Source organism: Tamandua tetradactyla, chromosome 17 (assembly GCF_023851605.1).
Source record: "Tamandua tetradactyla isolate mTamTet1 chromosome 17, mTamTet1.pri, whole genome shotgun sequence".
Lineage (NCBI taxonomy): Eukaryota > Metazoa > Chordata > Mammalia > Pilosa > Myrmecophagidae > Tamandua > Tamandua tetradactyla.
The window spans coordinates 67556040-67576986 of NC_135343.1; the positions used below are offsets into that span (position 1 = coordinate 67556040).

General features: G+C 41.6%; 1 protein-coding gene across 1 annotated transcript; it reads right to left on the bottom strand.

Annotated features, from left to right (window-relative positions):
- Positions 1 to 880: 880 nt before the first annotated feature.
- Positions 881 to 20898, bottom strand: SLC67A2 (solute carrier family 67 member 2). The gene is made up of 6 exons (XM_077134916.1): positions 20749 to 20898; positions 16454 to 16541; positions 15186 to 15229; positions 10548 to 10677; positions 9035 to 9244; positions 881 to 4082 (listed from the first exon to the last, which is right to left on the bottom strand). Exons 1-6 carry the CDS (start codon positions 20881 to 20883, stop codon positions 3313 to 3315), a joined length of 1377 nt encoding a protein of 458 aa, XP_076991031.1. The 5' UTR covers positions 20884 to 20898; the 3' UTR covers positions 881 to 3312.
- Between the last annotated feature and the right edge of the window lie 49 nt (positions 20899 to 20947).

The window sequence follows — 20947 nt, forward strand, 5'->3', positions numbered from 1 at the left end:
TGTCCATCAATTCCCCAGAAAAGAGGTGGGGGTGAGGTCTAGGTAACCGACAGCCACAGCCTGACTCTCAGCAGGGCTTTTGGGACTTGCCCATCCTTTCTCTCCTAGCTGCTTCCCTCTATTCCTTACTAACAGCTCAAAGGCTGCACCCCACCCCCCCACTGCCCACTCATCCGAGTTACTGCCACCAAATCCCTACTGCTCTCCTCCTTCAACCAATCCAGTGAGAGCTCTTTCTACAACTTGAATGTTCTCAGAGCACTGTCCAGCATGGAATCGTCAATGGCTCCCCCCACACTACATGGAGCACGGTAGATGTGACCCATCCTGACCTAACCCAGTGGTTCTCAGCTCTGGAGGGGCATTAGAACCCCCCGGGGTGCCTTAGATTCTGGCTCTGGCGGCCTATTGGGCATCAGGTGGATTCACTGAGCAGTCCAGGCTAGAATTCCAGGTTCTAACCCTTTCAGTTTGCTCCAGGCCCAAGTTTTGCCAGATTGCTGCTCCAGGAGCACTCCTGACCTGGGATCTGGAGCCCTGTGAATGTTACTTCCAGGTCCAGGCAGGCCCTGCTCCCTCCCCTCCCAGCTCAATTTTATTCCATTTGGGCTTAAGGCCAGAGGTGTACCTTCGCTGGTCACCTTCCCAACCGGACAAGGCCCTGGCATTCCAGCTGTGGCTGGCACAATGTTGGAAAGGGCACCATATTTCTTTACAGGTTTTTCAGACAAGCTCAGTATTTCCACAGTACAACTGTATTCAACATTAGGTTGAACCATAGGAAGTGCAGATGTGACCTTTTCTGACCTGCAGAAAGAGCAATTTCATATGGCTCAACCTAATACTTCAGGAAGGATTATGGAAGTTACTCAAGAGAATTAAAAAAAATCCAAAATCTTTAATTGAACAGATATAATTTCCCTGAGATTACATTCCTTAAACAATACAAATCCCATCCATTGGATGAGTGATTTTCAAGCTTTACCGTGCATACAGATCTATGAGGCATCTCATTAAAATGGTCCCCAGAACGCCGGGCAGGGGTGTGATGCTGGCATGGCCCACAGCCGCCAGGTTCTTGGACCACACCTCAAGTGGCACGCACTGGACTACACAAAAGCAAGTGCATGGTAAGATTCTTCTAAAAAGTCATGTTAACAAAATACTAGACTCATTAGTGCAATATGACAAAAAAGTTTCTCTAGTCTACATATAGGTACTAAGGCCAATCTTTGGTTTTCAATTTTTCCAATTATAAAAGCTTCCCATTATAAAGCCTCATTAAATTTACAGACTTTTTATAACATCCAAAATAAAGTGTTATGATTTTAAAAACATGGTGATAATTAAGAGCTTCTAAGAAACTTACATATTTCTGAGAGTAAAGAAAAGATCATCTGTGGAGAAATTCTTCTGAAGTTCTGCAATGCATAAACCTTTGATTTTGTATGGTCTTTTTGAGTCTAATCTCTGTGACAGTTTGGCATGTTCATAAAGGGCAAGGATATTTGATATATTTTGGTCTCCAGAAAAGTATTAATCACTTGTATATAAGTTCACAATTATTAACACTTAGTGAATAACAAAGTTAATATTTTGTTCTCCAGAAAAGTATTTATCACTTACATATAAGTTCACAATTGTTAACAATTAGTGAATAACAAAGTTAATATTTTTCTTGTAGCTAGAGAAGAAAAAGGACCAATCTTCAAACTAAAACATGCTTCCCATTAATTTTTTATCATCATTTAAGTTTACCTCACACACTTCAAAAACTATGAAAACAGTTTTTCTCCTTTATATACAATAAATATTAAAGTTATAACATATCACTATGTTAAAATATAATTTGTAATTATATATGTGTTAGGTTGGCAACACACATAATAACCTAGTGGACTAACTAAGGACATTAAAAGGAATGTAGGTTTTGGTAATTTGTGAAGAAAAGAGGAGCCCCTAAATAATTTTCATTAATAGTTGATGCAATTAAATTGACATGAAATGTCTCCCTGAGGCTTTGGTAGCATCCCTCGATCTGGGACTCTCTGGTTCTCTAGGTGGTGGTGCTGATAGAACAACAGCTGGGCTCTACAGACAGGAGGCCTCAGAAAAGGCACACAAAACCATTTCCCTGTAGATTAACGGATTTCCCCGTGGAGTAACGAAATATTGCCTCTGTTCTCAGGGACAAAGTCAACACAAAATTAACAAAATAATTTTCAACAAAAGACAGTGCGAGTCAGGTTCATTAGATAGGGCAGGCCACCAGACTCTTACTCCACAGAAAACTTTCATCTTAGGAAGTTTTCTTGTTCTTTGACTTCAACATGGAGTTTTGTCAGCACCAGAATGAAGCAGGAAACAGATCTTCCCATCTACAGCTATCCGAGCAGATTTCCTCAGACTACAACAAAGTGTGCTCTCTCCAGACTGGGGCCACAGGTATGGGCCCATGGAACAGGCCCTCAGGGCTCATGTTTCCCCGTTACAAGGCGTCCCTGCTGAGAGCTGGGGAAACTGTAGCATGTTGTAATTACCCACACAGAGGGTTTTAACAGACTATTCAAATTCAGTCAATCATTAATAAAAAAAAAACCAAGTCTCTTGTTCTTATGTGATTCAAGACAGTAATGCCTCAGTGTGATCCTTTATCTACCTTCCTAAGAAACTGCCAAAGGTGTTCATCAAATACAACAGATTTCTGGCTCTCAGCCAGCTCCAGCGAATCAGTCTCTGGGAGGAGGCTGGCTTCTTCATTTTAACCAGGACACAGGGGCCTTCTGTATCCACTGAAGTCCAACCATTGTGAAGACTTCAGAAAGAGACAGGGTTGTTTTAATACAGCAACTCCTTCAGAATCTAGGATTTTAGGAGCAGAAAAGCTCACTCTCAGCTTATGAAACGTTCTGGCTGATAGGCCTTTTATTCATGCATTTCTTTATTATTATTTCCTGGGAAAATCCTTGAGGTTTCTCCCTTTTTTCCACATCATGTTCTGTTATTCCAACACTTCTCTATCCTGTAGCTGGCAGCGTTTTCCCCCTTGAGAATTTTCACCTCACTGGCTCAGATGTGAAGATGAGACTTCAGGTGAACGTTTAATAGCTTCTCCTTTGGCAAATTTTTGCTTCCATCCCAACAGACTTCTCAACTTACCGCAGGCAGGCCCAGCTGAAGGTTGCTGTAGATGTGAACCAAGAAAGCACATCCGCTGGGAAGTAAATTTATTCACATATACCATCCACCTGTCCAGAGCACCCTCTTCCTTATAGACTCGAATTTCGTTTCTTCTCGTTGTTCGTATCCATCCTACTTACTTTTTGCGGTCTCGCCGCTGACACCGCTGTAACGAGACTCACTGCGTGTCATGATGAGGACAGCCACCAGGGCTAACGCTGCTCCCAGACTGGGGGGCCCGCACAGGCTCACCTCCTGGGCAAGTCCTGAGAGCAGGGGGGCCACGATCCGGCCCACGGCCGTCACAGACTGCCCCACCCCGATGAGGGTGCCGCTGGCCTGGGCCCCGCCCGCCCGCAGCTGGAGGTCCGTGATGCAAATCCTGCCCAGGGCGGTGGAGAAGGAGAGGAGGGTGGAGGAGAGGACCACGAGCCCCATGGCAGGGGCCCCAGAGTAGAGCAGCAGCAGCAAGCAGGTGAGCACACTGGAATGCAGCAGGACCCTGTAGGAGCTGTGCCGGTACAGCCTCAGGATGGGGCCCAGGGCAAAGCCAGACAGGGCCCCCAGTGCACTGCTGCAGCTGATGAGGCAGCTGGTCATCTTGGGCCTCACCCCAAAGCGCTCCTCGAGGGCCAAGACAAAATTGCTATAGTAGAGCAGGATGGCCACCGCCATCAGTAAGCGCACGACAAATATATCCCACGCTTCAGAAAATATCAGGGCCTTCATGTCTCGCAGTTCCGACAAGACTTGCATCCAGGGTGGCCGAACTGTCTTCTCCTGCCGGGAGGGCCCAGTGCTTGCAGGCGCATCCTGCCCATCACAGGCTGTCCTTCCCAAGTGCAGGCCAGCCTTCGGGGAGCTAAGCTGAACTTCACTCCACGGAAACAGCCAAACAAGACCTGCAAAATGGCACAGATCTGGCACTCACACAATGCTCCCTTAGGGATAAGTAATAATTTCTATTGGATTATTAATTTGTATTTATGCAGTATTTATGTTTTTTTTTTAACTTTTTTATTGTATAGTATAACATATATACAAAGCAAAGAAATAAAAAAGCAATAGTTTTCAAAGCACTCTTCAACAAGTGGTTACAGGACAGATCCCAGAGTTTGTCATGGGCTACCATATGACCCTCTCAGAGTTTTCCTTCTAGGTGCTCCAGAATATAGGAGGCTAGAAGGAATAAATATTTTTTTAATCATCACAATCGACTTTTCTTCCTTCTTTTTATTGTGAAAAATAACATATGTACAAAAAAGCTATAAATTTCCAAGCACAGCACCACGATTAGTTGTAGAATATATTTCTGAGTTTGACGTGGGTTACAATTCAACAATTTTAGGTTTTTACTTCTAGCTGCTTTAAAATACTGGAGACTAAAAGAGATATCAGTTTAATGATTCAGCATTCATATTCATTTGTTAAATACTATCTTCTCTGTATAATTCCATCATCACCTTTGAACTTTTCCTCCTCTTTAGGGGTGTTTGGACTATGGCCATTCTAAATTTTTCACACTGGAAGGGTCTGTCACCAGTATGGGGTAGGGAGATAGAACTATCTGATGTTCTGGAGAGGCTGGTCTAGGGTTCAGGACTTATCTGGGGTTGTAGGTTTCTGGAAAGTCACTCTAACGAATGGAACCCTTGTGGAATCTTATACATTGCCCTAGGTGTTCTTTAGGATTGGCTAGAATGGTTCTGGTTGGGGGTTGGCAGGTTCTGATAGGTAGCAAGGTCTAACTGAAGCTTGCATAAGAGCAACCTCCCAAGTAGCCTCTCGACTCTATTTGAACTCTCTCTGCCACTGATATTTTATTAGTCACACTTCTTTTACCCCTTTTGGTCAGGATGGAGTTGCTGATTCCATGGCGCCAGGTCTCGGTTCATCCCTGGGAGTTATCGCCCACGCTGCTAAGAAGACTTTCACTCCTGGATGTTATGTCTCATGTATGGGTGAGGACAATGATTTCACTTGCAGAGTTGGGCTTAGAGAGACTGAGGCCACCACTAAGCAAAGAAAGAGGTCCTCCAAAAGTAACTTTTAGGCATGCCTACAGGTAGTCTAAGCTTCTCTGCTACCTACATAAGCTTCACAAGAGTAAGCCTCACGATCGAGGGTATGGCCTACTGATTTGGGTGTCCTTAAAGTCTGACACTTTATCAGGGGATTCCCTGATGGTAAGGTTTAATAGCTCCATATTCTTTCTCCCACCCCTCATGGAACTTTTATGCAATATTTCTGAATTCAGTTTTTCAACATTCCCATAGCTTCTTCTATTCCATTGTAATAATGACAGGATTCTGACAAGAGTCTTGGCTTCTCACTTTTTTTATATATATACTCACTTTTTCCTCTTTAGCTCAATAGGCTGTGATGGTTTCTTATATCCTATCATTTCATATCTGCATTCTTACGCATTACATTTTAAATTCTTCCCTTCATTAACTTTCTACTTTTCTTCCTTGGTTTCTTATAGCCCATCATTTCATATCTGCATTCTTATGCACTATAGTTTAATTTTTTCCCTTCATTAACTTTCAACTTCTCTTCTTATCCACCATCTGCTATCCATCAATTCACCTAACAAACATCCAGTATTTAGGGAGTGCTTTCTAAGGGCTAAATCCTAGGCTAAACACTAGGCATACAGTGTTTATATAACAAACGTAAGGCATATAGAATCCCTGCCCTCAGGGAACTTAAACCTAAAAGGGGGTTCACACTAGTAAACAGGCATAAGTACTGTGTTGGACGAACAATAGGGACAAATGGCCTTGGCTTGGGGTGGGTGCTCAGGCAGCTTGACAGCAGGACCACAGAAAACATCTTGGCTCCTCCCCCTCCCAGCACAACCTGAAAACCTCAGGGGGTGCCTCTCCCTAAAGGCTATGACAAGGACCTTCCCCCATGTCCTATGCCTGGTGTGGTCCTGCGTCTGTTGTCTGATTTAGCCCACCCCATCCAATGTAAATGACTTCTTACCTAGCCATGCCCACAGAGTGTCTTAAAACTGAATTCAAGCTTGCCATTCTAGGATATCTCTCCAAACTTACCTACTAATTTTTTGGTCCTTCAGCATTTAAAAGTTTAACTCGGACCAATGGCTATTTTTCAGTGCTGCTTGATTTTAATAGTGCATGTGGTTTCTCCAAATACTATATAAATACTTCAGGCAGGGCCTAATTTGTGTCAGAACATTAACCATATGACAAAGCGGATCTAGAGTTTCCATCTATTTGCATCTTTAAAAGGTCACATGGAAGTTTTACAGAATCTTGATAAAAATGTGAAGAAACTTTTGCTGATGGATTAAAAGGAAGAGTATTATTAAAATAATTAAAATGATGGTAAATTATTTGTATGCATAATTTCTTATAGTTCTCTTAACACTCTGAATTTTGTAATCCTGATTTTATAGATGAGGAAACTGAGGTACAGGATAACTTGCCCAAGGCCACAAAACATTCAAGTGGCAAAGCAGGGATTTGAAACCAAGTCTGTCTGACTCCGGAGTTTGAGTCGTTAAGTATGAGAACAGAAATCATTGGGGAAAAAGTCATGCAAAGGCCTTCTCATGCAAAGTGGCAGATCTGAGAAGGCTGAAGAAGCTGAGCGGGAGACGGGCAAAGGAAAGCAGATGCAGCCAACCAGGAGAAAAGCATGTAAAACTGGACTGAGCAAAGAGCAATACACTGTGTTTACAGCATGTGAAAGCCCACGCCCTCTGGAGAGTCTCCGTCTGCTGTCTAGCCTCCATCTATTCTCTCACCCTTTGTCTATTCATAGAAGCCTGGTTTGTTCAGACAGCAGAATGAATTGCGTCCCGTCCAAACCAGTGCTGCCCAGTAAAATTTTCTGTAGGGTGGAAACACGTTCTATCTGTGCACTGTCCAATATGACAGCCATGAGACTGTAATTGAGATGTGGTTATTGTGAATGAGGAATTAAATTTATGGCTAAATTTCAATCCACGTGCAATAACTTTGCACAAAATAAAAACATAACAGCTCTTCAACTGCACGTGTTGCTAGAGGCTACCATGCTGGATAGCACTCATCTAAAGCATTCAGATAATCTCATTTCCCTAGGCCAGCAACTGGTCGAGGAGAGGTCATTTGGCTAGTTTTGAAAAAATGAGAAAAAAGCAAAAGTCTGCTGAGAGGAGCTTTGGGGTAAACTCTCGCTTATAAAAAACTCTTGAGACATTGCTCGCTTGGAGCACTCATACAAACCGATCTATTGCTCTTCTCTTATCCCATCTGCTTAGGTCAGTACCCTTGTCCAACTGCCCTACCTGTTACTTGTTTTTGCCCTGCCTGCAACGGACATGCTGCTTGGAGGCACAAGAGTATCTTGTGTTTGTGAACTAATACACATGAGGATAAAAACTAATTCACTAAGGATGTCAGGGCAGAAATACAGGTAGAACTTGCATCCAGGATGGCACTGAGAGCTGCAGCAGCTGAGGTCTGCTTACCTCAAGATTTCCTCAGTAAAGAAAATAAACCACCTATTAATTTAAGCCATCGTGTTGGTAAAACTGCAGGTGAATGTACTCCTGGCTGATTCAGATTCATTCACAGGCTTAGATTATAGCAAAACGTTAACACTATCATTGTAAAATAAAAAGCAGAACTCCACGATCATTTCCATGTTAATAAGCTGACTTTTGAATTTGAGTGCTAATCAAATTCATGTACCTTCCTTTATATATAAAGGCATGTGGCCACACTGACTGGACATGTGTGTGACATCATTTTATGCCGAGTTACACTGATTCATCATGTTCCTTCCTCAGAGCCATCACCTCCTGCCTGGGGTTAAAGGTGAAGTTTCCAGTAGAAAAGCCTAAGTTATTCTCCTGTGAAGGTGGAGGCTAAACTCATCAACTTTGCCTCCTGAGTCTGAAAACCTAACCCAACACGCAATTCATCACCCAACATGGGACCATGAATATGAAGATTCAAAAGTGGCAGCAAAGTAGAATATGACTACATTTAAGGACAACTGAACAACATGTAATATTCTGTTGTTTATGAAGCTGTTTCCTGCCATATGCAAGTCTCTGGTCTAGGCAAAGAAGATCTTCACACCATTGGCACTGTATGCAAAAGGCTCTAACAGTCCAGTATTTATTTTTGTTATTCAACAAGTATTACTGAACATCTTTAGATACTTGGCCCTTTTCTGGGCAGTATAGAGATTGGCCAAAATTTCTGCTCTTGCGGAATATACTTTCTAATTGTGTCTGTTGCAGGGGAAGGGGAAGGTAGTGCAGGGTGGACGAAAGACTGAGGAAAGAAGGGAACAGAAAGAAAATATGCATCAAAAAAATAGAATTTCAAAAGTGCTATGAAGAAAATCAAGCTATGTTAGAATGAACAGGGGAGGACAACCCATGGAAAAAATATTTGAGAGCTGAATGATGAAAATCAGTGAGAGTCAGTAAAGACATGCAGGGTGAATGTTACAAATGGAGGAAAAGCAAGTACAGTGCCCTGGTGGAATGGGCCTGTTAAGTGGGAGGTTGACAGGGAAGTGAGCGAGGCTGGCGTATGTAATGGGAGTGGCAGTGGGCCAGGAGAGGGCGGCGAGTGGGGCAGAGTGGGGCAGGGCCCATGCCACCTTGAAGACTGTGGGATGCACATGGGTTTGTTTATAAAGTGTGATGAGAAGTCACTGAGGGTCTTCAGCAAAGGATGACAACGTCTGACTTTCATTTATGAAAGACAACTCTGCCTACTCTGAAAAACACAAATTGTCAGGGGATAAGAGAAAAGCAAATAGATTGGTTTGTGTGAGTGCACACACCAAACAAATGTCTCATGAGTAAACATCAACTTACCTGCATTGAGAATGAAGACAGAAAAACAGATGAAGGCTGTGATATAAAAGCCGCCCTCTAATTCAGTAAGATATCCGCCAACCATGGGGCCCAAGGTGAAGCCCATGTTTGATGCGGTATTGAACTGCCCAAGGACTAGTGGCCGTTCCTTCTCTGTAACCAGATCAGAAAGCAGAGCCCTTGAGATGGAAAGCGTATGCTTAAAAATACCTGTAAGGGAACAATACACGTGTTTTGTTAACTTTTACAGGATCAAGCGTCTCACTTTTCATCCTACACTTAATCCCTGCTGGAATTCTGATCTGCATTTCCTTTCAGCTCTAAGGTCTGCAGACTTCATTTCACTTGGGCTGGATTCCTGGTCTCTGCTTAGCACCATGACCCCAGGTAGTCACCTTCTCTCGTTGACCAATGACCAAGCCCCTGGCTTCCCACACCCCCAGTCCCCTCCATTATGCGACTGCAATTCATGGCTATTTCCATAAGTAGGTTTATTACAATAACTCACTGATCCTTTATTCATTCACACATTCAAAATATATTTATTGCATGCCTACTGTATGTCCAGCCCTAATCTTAAAAAAAATACTTTTTAAATGTTTTTTATTATGAAATGTAATATATATACAAAGAAATGAAAGTACACTTCAAAGTACATTTTAACAAGTAGTTACAGAACAGATTTCAGAGTTTTTTATTGGCTACCATTCCACTATTTCAGATTTTTCCTTCTAGCTGCTGCAAAACACAGGAGGCTAGAAGAACTATCAATACAGTGATTCAGCAGTCATACTCATTTGTTAAATTCTGTTTTCCATGATATAACTCCTCTTTCTCCTTTGATCCTTCTCCCAATATATATGGATCTTTAGGCAATGTCCATTCTGACTTTTTCATGTTGAGAAGTGATGTTGACACTAAAGGATGGGGGGATGTAATTAGTTGATAATCTTGGAGAGGCGGTCACTTTGGGTTCCAGGATTTATCTGACCTAGGAACCCTCTGGAAATCACAGGTTCCAGGCAAGCAAACTTAGTGCATAAAACTTTTATAGTCTCAAAAAAAAAAAACTTTTATAGTCTCAATTCGAGCTTTAGGTGGGTTTTTAAAAAATATTTTTATTGAGAAATCTTCACATCAACATTCCATACATGGTGTATAATCAATGACTCACAATATCATCACATGGTGTGTATTCATCACCACCAGCCCTGATCTTGACCCTGAGAGGGGGTGGGCAGGCAGGGACCTGGACTCTGTTACATACTAGCTCTGTAGTTCTGAATAAGTCAGTAGAGTGCCTGGTAGATGGTGAGTGCTCACCGAACTGTAGCTGTAGTTGTTAATGTTATAACTGCTGTTGGCATTATACTCTCTTAAAGGAATCAAATCAAAGAGACAACAATAAGCAGGAACAGGCTCTGTAAGCATTACCCATGGATCAAAACCACATAATACATATTCAACCAAAATCTGAGTGAGAACACACACCCTACACCAGGCAGGAACTCACCCACAGAGACTCTAGCCAGGGCAAACAGGAACACACTGGTGGACGCTCCAAGGATAAGATAACCCATGGCACTGAGCAGAATGCATGCCAGCAAGGAGGACTGTCTTCCGACCACATCACTCCAGCAGCCCTGAGCAAAGAAAGAAGAGGGAGAAAGTTCTCTGACCTGCTGTAACATCACCTCCAACATGCAAATGCACATAAAATGCCATCCAGTGGAAAATGGCTGGTAATTTGGTGTAAGATCGTGGGATGCTCAGTTCTGTCATGCCATATGCCAGAATAAGTTATTTTCTCTAATCTTCCTACACAGTTAGTGGGAAAATAAAACAACAGTTTTCTTGGGCCAAACAAACAAACAAAAATCGTAAAATACCAAAGGAAGCATGTGTCTGGGAACTAAGAATAGCTGGAGAGATGGTGACATGTAATTTATAAAGCCTCATTTTTGCCTTCATTCTCATTACTTTATAAAAACTAAATCCCTCAGTAACTATGCTCATTACTTAGAAATTTAGAAAATATTGAAAAACAAAAGAATACAAAAATATTCTATAATCTACACATAATACCACATTTAATCAAATGATCACTCTGTACATATTATTTTGTAACTTGATTTTTCACTTAAGCTGTCTTGAATATCATTCCATGTCATTAAACAGTTCCCTCTGTTAATCATATTCCATATTCCAAAATATGGAGGTGCTAGTATTTATTAAATAAGCCTACCTTTTTTTAGATTTTCGAGCTCTTTTCAATTTGTCAAAAATATAAATAATACTATAATAAGCATCCTCTTAGGAAATATCTTTGCAAATAGCCAGGAATATTTCCTTAGAATAAATTCCTAGAATTGAGATCACTGGGTTAAAGGGCGTGCTCATTTTAAGGCTTTTGACATATACTGACAAATTATTCTCCAAAAAGCTCCATCATTCCATCAACAGTATAATTAAGAGAGTCTGCATTTCCCCATATTCCATCCAATAATGTGTATCATCTGTTTAAAAATATGCAGATTTGTTAAATGTCATCTTTTATTATGTTAATTTACCTTTAAATCTCTTTATGCTGAGAGGAAATGTTTTTTTCTTTTCATCATTGTGTACTGGAGCATTTGCACTTTCCTTTGAGAGGAGAAAGTCACACAATATGTTCTCCAGTTATGATTCCCACATCTGAGACTCTTCAGAGTCCTGCCAAGCACAGAATCCCTTCTGAGCTGTCCTTTAAGCGAGGAAAGTGCCTGGTCATGTCAGAGGTGATCCAGGATAAGGCCTGTCCAGTAGGGAACAATCTGGTAGTGGAGATGAGTTGAACCCCCAGAGCCTCTCTCCAGGGGAGTTTGTGAGGGACACAGAGAGGAAAGTACAGGGAGCAGAAGCTGAGAGGCACGTGGAGGATGAAACTAAGCAGGAGCAGGCAAGGAAGGAACAGGGAAAGGCAGAGGTGTGCTCCATGGAGACCCAGCGCTCCCCAGGTTGGATCACCGGTATCTTGTGGGATAAAGAGCAGCCCTGCGAACAGAGGTCCAGGGCCACCTTTTCAGCTTCCTATTCAATTTTCATTCTTCTTTGCTTACACACTCTTGAGTACCACAAAGCAAGACACATGGCTCAAGGCAAGCCTCCCTTATGGGCTGAAAGTTCTAGCCTATAAAGGTGCAGGCAGAAGTTACAGGGCGAGGCTTCTGAGAAAGCTCTCTGAAGGTGGGGTAGGGTGATGGGACAACACTCAGCCTTCTGGTCTTCCTTCTTTCCTTCCCGCTTAGAACATTCCCACAAAGCTGGAGATTGAGCCATCTACTAAGGATGGCTGAGCAAAATGACAGCAGGAATCTGGGTCTCAGGTGTACCCAGGTACTTGCACAGCCCTGAGTGGCTGACCTTGTAGTCTGCTTTGCTTTTTCTCTTAAAGCTCTGCCAGGTGCTCTGTTACTCACTGGTGGACACCAGCCTAACTGATATGCCCAATTTCACCAGGCCATCTCTATAATGAGCCACGGTATACACTGAGGCTCTAAGTGAAACTTTGAAAAAAGTATAATTGTTTTAAACAAAAATCAGGAAACACCTAAATAAGAAAAGGGTATTGTCTGAGAAGGGCCAAGAATAAAGTCCAGTGCTATGTGATACCGCAAATGATCCCAGTTCCCGAGCAACCTGCTGGCTTCCATTAGCCCTGGCTGGGAGGCAGTGGAGACTGCTTCCTGCTTGCCTCCTTCCTCAGTTCCGCCCAGTAACTTTTTTTTTTACCCTCTAATCTGAGCCTGTTGCAATTACTTGACAAAAGCCAACCATGCTTTTTCATGCCCTTTTCCCATTTTTTTTGCATATTTATCTTTTTCTCAGTGACTTAAATGATCTCTTGGATATAAAATATTAGAGAATTCCTTTATAAAACATTTTGAGTTAAGTCCTCTACAATACCGCGGCCCGTCGCTTTCTTGGCTAAGATCAAGTGTAGCATCTATTCTCATCACTTTAGTAAAATATCGCCACCTCTGCAAATGTCACCAGTGTTTCCCCCAACTTCAGCTCAGTAGATTTTAGACATCTCTGATGCTCTCTTGATCTGGGTGAGGGTCACTGGCCTCCTTGTGTTCACAGAATGTCATAGACAAAAGGTACGTCCTGCTCCTGGGCCAGGCTGCCTGGGTTCAACTCTGAACTCTCTCATTCTCCACACTCCGCCTTTATACACAGCACTTACCCTCTCCATGCCTCAGTTATAGGAATAAAAACAGTCCCTGGCTCAGGGGTTCTCCACCCTCACAACACATATTAAGTGCTTTACATAAAATGAATCATTAAAGCCTGACAACCACTCTCTGGAACCAGTTACTATAATACTAAATTAAATAAAGTGCTTAGAACAGGGCCCGACACATAATAAGAACTTAATAAATGCAAGTTATATTTGTTAAAATATATTATAAAAATCTTAGTGAAATCTAATAGAATATATCTTTTCGTCATAAAGATTTGTTGTTAAAATTAAAAAGTGTTTTTCTGAAACAGAATTAAAATATGTACATATAAAAGTATTGATTAAAAAGGAAATTTTAATACATTTCTATAATATTTGATACTATTTCTATTGGCAGGATTTCTAAAAGAAAGTTCCCATTAAAGCCTGTGTATGGCCATATGAAATGTGCTTTATAAGCACAAACAATAAAACAAAGGGTCAATTTGAAAAAGGGTAGGACCACAGTTGGCATGCATAATTCATATTCATAAAATGTTAAGTGCCAAGTGCTTTGGTGAGTGTTGGTGATAAAAAATAAATAAAATCTGGTTTGTATTTCCTGGGAGGTCAGAGTCCAGCAGGAGAGAAGCAGGTTGTACACACTGTGACTTAACTGCTCTAATGTACACATAGACATCAAGTCTTTGGGTAGCGAGTCTCCAAATTACGCAGATAAGGCATTTACTCAGATGTAGACCAAATTCTTCTCTCATTAGAAAGAAAATGAAATATGACACTTTGTTCTACAGCAAGTTTATTACTCTCCTATATAATCTGCTACCCTAGTTATCTGTTTACTTGTTTAGATCATCAAAGCAATAGAAAATGACTTTTAGGAAACAAAGAATATGGGTTTAGAGCCTGGATACCTAGATTAGGTGGCCATGTCAAACTCTGTGCATCTTAATTTCCTCCTACATAAAATGAAAATGGCAAACTACTTTCCTGGGTTTTAGTAAAGAATAGTATTATTATTATACAAATTTAACATGGGAAATATTTTTAAAAAATTAATTAGGGACCAGCTATTTACTTATTTAACAATTCATTTATGGGAGCTCTTTGGTGATCTCTCCTTGTACATTTAAAATATGAGTTAAAAAAATATTTTACCAACAACTCTTGGGAAACCCAAGTGTAACATGTATTGTTCACTAAATGTGAGGCTGTCACGCCAGCTATTTAGACCAAGGTCACTAGTGAACATCAGCGTAACTGAATTGTTCCAAGGGGGACTGTGATGCTCTGAGGTCTCAAGACCAGAGTGGCTAAAGTAGAGGGAAAGAGGGAGTGAGAAGGGACAAGGTAGTTAAGGATTCTACTTTTAAACAACTCAGGGGTTTGGAGAACGGCAAGATCAGCTTTGCGTCTTTCTACCCGATATTGCCTTTACACAATCAATCATTCCAAATGGCTTCTATTGTAGAGACACAAGTTTTATAATTAACAAAGCATATAGCTCAAGATGTAAAACTTCAAAAAGAATCCTAGAAGTCTAAAGGGATTTAACGATTTCCCGTTAACTGGAACAAACAATTAAAAAAGCATTAACTTTTGCTTATGCTCATTTCTCTTGGTAAACATTTAGCAGGGATTTGCAGAAAGAACACGCTGTAACAAAAGGAGTTGGTGCAAGTCCCACATATATAGTCAACTTAATGCATTCCATTCAGAAAAAGTCATTCAGCCCTTAAGACCTAAGTTTCTCATATGTCAAATTAAAAGGATTAAGGAAGGATTCTTCTTGATCTAAGAACTCTCTACATTCTAATCATCTTCATGTCTACTTTTTAGGAAAGTCTCACCTTTTCTTCACAATGATTGATAACCCTCAAAGGCAAAGGACTATACTACCAATGTGTCACCAAATTAAAGATAACTTACCACCAATGTGCTAGAAAAGAATTGCAAAATGCCATAGGAGGAGCCTGCAAAAAACATCAATAATGTAAATAAAATCACTCAGAGCAGAAATGGATTAATGTGGCAATAATTACACAGAAAGTAATGGGAAAACAGGAAAAGACCATATTTTAAAACGGAAATTGCCATACATGTATTTTCTTTTTGACAACTGAATAATATAAATAGTGATATGATTTTTAATAAAAGGTCTTTGAAATAAAATTGAGGTTCAAAAACATAAAGGCAAAGATAGACCTTAGGGATCCTGGGATATTAATCCTTCTTCCATTATGTAAGAATGACATAGCTCTGATTTATGAGATTGCAAGGGAAATACTCAAACACTCAGTAAAGTAGAAATCTGAGTCTTGGAAAAATTTTTCCGTGCCGTAAAATTTAACTATCTCATGTATCTTTAACATTTTACTACTTGCTGTAATTTTACAAAGAACTTAGAAGGTCTTACTCAATGCTTACGTAACATGTTCCTTCTGCTGTTCATAAAAGCTTCTTGCTGCTGGGTGGTCCCATATAATTCCAACTATACTTTTTGAGGGAAGTAAAAAAATTATGGCATGGACTGGACTTAAAGACCATGTACAAAATTGTTCCAAAACCATTCCTTATCCAGTTTATGAGAGAGGCAAGCCTTATTGGTCTGATCAACTTCTCATTAATTAGTATATTCCTTGTATTAGAATTTTTTTACCCATGCTCTACTATCCTTGCCTCTTTCTTAAGTCAGTGACTGCCTGATGGAATATTTATGCTGCACAGGCAGAAAGACCTCAGTTATCTACGATGTGTTGGTGGTAGTTCTAGAAGCTTCCAACTGATTTGGCACAGTTCACTCAATCCCCTTCCCTTGAGATGTTATTTCTGTAAATTACAAATCATTCTCTGATCTCTCACATTAGATTACAGGTTCCCATACTCAGGAGTTCATATTCACCTTTTAATGTACCCAGCCAGCTCCTTGGAGGGGTTCGTTTGATAAGTACCTGTTGTGTAACTGACGGTACGGAGCTTAGGGATAACATTCAAACATTTAAAATGCTCTAAACCAAGGCAGTATAGATAACATTTACCCCAGAGTGACTATTTTTTAAAATTTTGGAAATTCGTTTTATCCCACTTTCCATTTATCTCTGAATAACAATGAGCTATAAGACTGATTTGTTTTCAGGGATTCAGTTCAAGGGCTGTAAAATCCAGGGCTCTGAAAATAAGCAGTACTAACCACTCACCTATTATTCCAGCAACTGTTGGGCTTGCTCCAAGAGACTTCACATGAAGGCTTAATAAAGGAATAACCATGCTTACACCAAACAAATCCTAAAAGAAAACAAAATACCTGTTAAATTAGTAACTGAAACATAAGGGTTTTTAAACTGGTGATCCTAAAATTGCAAATTTATTTTACAAAGAAATCCAATATCTAGAATTTTGAGCAACATTATGCCTTACTAAGCAGGTTAAAGTTATCAAGGAATAGAAATACAGTACTCTAATAACAGCTGCCATTTGTGACTGTCTGGATTACTTTAATCTAGAATCTATTTTCATTTTGGCTTCTTTGTAAGTGATCCTTAACATTCATGAGGATGTGTTATGGAAATTGTCACCCAAACAAAAAGAACATCCAAATTTTCCACGGGTAATCAAGTAGGAAAAGAGGTAGGGATTATTATATTTTGTCCATGAAACAGCACTTCCCTTAATTTGAATTTCCTCTTGGAGTTAGGACAGGTATGGTCTTAGAACCCGTGGCCTGTAGACTTACAAAGTAACACCGGAGAAGCAAGTCTCAATAAAGTGGGTAAGAGAGAGAACCCTGGGGTACTGGGGAAAGGCCAAATGTCCTGCAGATAAATCACAGAAGGGGCAAGGCCTTTCGTGTCAGATATAGAGTTCTAAAGCCTGGCTCAATCACTTAATAAGCATGCATCTTTGGAAAGTTATTTAATGTTTCCAAGCTTCAGCACTGTCATCTGTATTAAAAAAAAAAATGGGGCTAATAACATGGCCTGGTAGAAATATGAAGAGTGTGAAATGACATAATGGTTGAGAAAGGCCATATATACAACAAAAACTCAAACATATTTTTTTTTCTCCTTTATTCAATTCTGGGGTAAGTACTGATTCTTTTTGCTATATCATCTGAGTTAACAAAACAACTTAATTTTTCCTTTAAGTTTTGTGCTCAATCCTACTTCACTTGGTTACCTGCAACTGGTTTAGAGGAAGAAAACATATATGAAAATGTACACATGCTTTTCTTAAATTCAACCTGAATTCATTGGCCTATAATTCTGATTAGCTTGAAGGAAAGAACATTCACCAAAAATAGATTTTCTTTGGACCAGAATACCTCTTTTTTCTCTCTCTTCTCCCAGCAGCTACATGTTCACCTAATTATAGAAACCCAAACTTCCAAATACACTTTCGTGTGGCCCTCTTCCATAGTGACATCTCCTGAAGGCCTCGTTTCTAAAGTCCAGGGATCTTAATAGCTTATAAGCACACATTACCTGAACTACTGTTTATTAATTTAATTTTAAGATTATTTAAAATTTATTTTGGGTTTGAGTCAATTTCCCTTGGGCTCTACTGTCAGCATTGTTCATCAGCTTACTGATGTTTACGTCATTTAAAAGATTCATAATGCATAAACCACCTACTGAGGAAACTCAACTGTCCAACAAGAATTTTTTTCAAAAAAAGCTTCCTGTAATTTAATATTCAAATGGTTATTCTAAATAAAGGATGAAAGAGAAAAATTTAAATACCCACGATGGTGGAAGGTAAAATTTGAAAATACAGGTTTGGAAGCAGAAAGTCTTACTTTAGCACTTTGTGGGCCTGAAAAAATACTATCTTTTTCCTAGGAGATTGGATGCTGACTTTTTCCTGTCAGAAGTTCTTTTCTAGAATTGCTTTCTTCTAATACAAAAGATAACTTCTCTCTGAATGCATAGCTTCTCCAAAACTTCCACCTTTGAGTGCCCTTCAAATTTGGAAACTGGTAATGAAACTACGTATAAGGTATTCAGGTCAAAGAGGGGCCATTTAAAATTTTAAACTAACATCTAATCTTTTAATGGAAACTGATGAATAGATGAATAAATTCAAAATCTAAAGATATCTTTTTTAGGATAGGAACCCAAATATTTCTTGATTATTGGACTAACCCAATAAAAATGAATTACCACCTGAAATTGAATGCAAATCTCACCAGTTATCTCCAGGAAAGAAGGAACTGAAATCATTGAGCTTAACACCCCAAAACACCTACATGGTCATCTCAGCCTCCCTCACAAAACAAATTAAAACCCAGAAGTAGAGATAACAGCTTAAAACACCAAGATATCTTGACAAATAAATTCTTTAATCTTGTTCCTTTCTTCCCTCAATTAGAAGCCATTTTCCAAAAGGTATAATATTCCTTATATGCTGCCTAACAAAAAGCCATTAGGCCCTTCAAGGAAACCAAAGATGCATTTATTTCACTGGCTTATACTTTTCCACTAAAAACATTCCTAATTCTCTTTTTATTTAGAGAAAATCTTACATTTTTTCCTAAAGATGTTAAATCTCTAATGATTCTCTTGAATACACTGTTATGTTATTGTAATCTTACAGAAGACTTCCTAAATTATAGACTCATACATAAACACATAAGCTCTGACTATTCAAATCTGTATTAGGAGGCAGACCACAATGAATTACCTATGAATTTTTTTTTATTATAAAATTCAAACAAGCTAAACTATTTTTGAATTTTAGGGCATACTGGTTTCCCAAACTTCCCAAGCCCCTTCTGAGATGGGGCTGCAGTGGCTGGAGGTCCCCATCTCCTACTAGTGGGTGGGTGACACACAAGTCACTGGTTTTGAATTCTGGGTGGTTGGAATAGAGACTTGAAGAGGCACCTGCTGCCTGAGACTAACTAAGAAAAAGAGATCAAAGAATGCAGGTCGGAATGAGAGATAAGGCACCACATTCAATTTCACTGAGTCTGGGGGTCAGGAAAGGTCAGAGGGGCCTGTAATGATACCTGGAGCGGAGAAATCATCTCTAATCCGGCACCCTCCCAGAGTCTCACAGTCTTGATTTACAAACATTTGGTGAATATGGTTCATCACGGCTTCACAATGTTAATTCTACACAGAACCTTTACAGGCTGGTGAAAAGGTACCACTTTAAGAGGGCTTGCATGGGGCTGGGAGAGGACTGCTTCCCCAGGGATGGGTGCTGTGGCTGCCTCCCCAGGGACGAGATCTTTGGCTCCTCCCCAGGGGTAGGTGCTGTGGCTTTCTACCCAGGGACCAGATCTGTGGCTGCCTCACCAGGGGCAGATGTTGTCTGTGCCTCTCCAGGAACCAGAGCTGTGGCTGCCTCCCCAGGGACAGGTGCTGTGGCTGCCTTTCCAGGGAGGGGTGCTGTGGGTGTCTCCCCAGGGACCAGTGCTGTGGTGCATCCCCAGGAACCAGAGCTGTGGCTGCCTCCCCAGGAAATGGTGCTGTGGGTGCCTCCCCAGGGCTTCCGGAGGCAGCCTTTTCCCACTGACAGATCAGCTTGACTAGCGCCTCTGACCCTCAAGACCTGTCTTAATTCCAGCAAAGCAGAAATACCACTGGTTCCTTGTCTTTGTTCTCTTCTCACTCTGATTAGCTCACAGGTCAATTCAACCAAGCCTAGACTTGGAAAAGGGGGAACGAGATGGATTTTGGGTTTCCGAAGATAAAGGTCCTGGAACCACTAACACAATCTTACTAGTTGTTAAATCTTTGGGTGCAGGGACAGTGCATTACAGAGACCGGAGCTTTACCGCGGCTACCTCACAGCAGGTGCTTCCTAATTTCCATGAATAAAAAATGCATGAGCGGATGGATGATGAATGAATGACTTACTCTTCAGCACGCTCAGTTTTCTAGTCTCTCCTTCGACATAGGTAATTACCATTTATGGGCTGAACCAAGATACACATACAAACCTGGGTTATGCAATATAAAAAACCGTTTGTAGAAAGGCATCGCCATACAATTCAACACGACTTGCTTTTTTAAGCATTCAACTTAACCTAGAACCCTAATGCAAATGTGCCTCATTCTCTCCAAGTGGAGTGCAAAGGGACTTCCTCACTTGGCCTGGGAGAAGAGCCTGGGTGTCCCCTGCTGCACCAGCAGCCACCACCCTACGGCTTTCCCAAGCCCTCCGAGCCCGGCAGTGCTGCACCTGCCGCAGCATCCAACACCTGGGGCCACGCCCGGGGCGGGACGCCGCGCCCGGACAGAAAGGCGACGTGGCGGAATGCGCCGGATGGGGGTGAGGGGTCAGGGAGGCCCTAGACCCCGCAGATCCGAGGAGTTCCACGCCGACCATCACAGCCCCCACCCGCAGCCCCGCACCAAGTCAGCCGCTGCTCCCGGCTGCAGCACCCCGGCTCGCAGCCCCGCACCGAGTCAGTCCCCGCCGGGGGCCGCAGCCCCCGCACCGAATCAGCCTCGTCCCAAGATCCCACCCGCGCTCGCGCACTCACCAGGAAGCCCACCAAGTAGAGGCAGAGCAAGAAACGGCGGGCCGGGGCAGCACCCGGGCCCGGAGCCTGCGCCTCTGCCCCGGCACTCCGCACCTGCCATCGTCCCGGGGTCACGGAGCCTGTCCCGAGCGCCATGCCGCAGGCGTGGGGCTGGGGTGAGGGCGGGACGCGGAGCGCCGGGGGCAGGGGTCAGGACCCG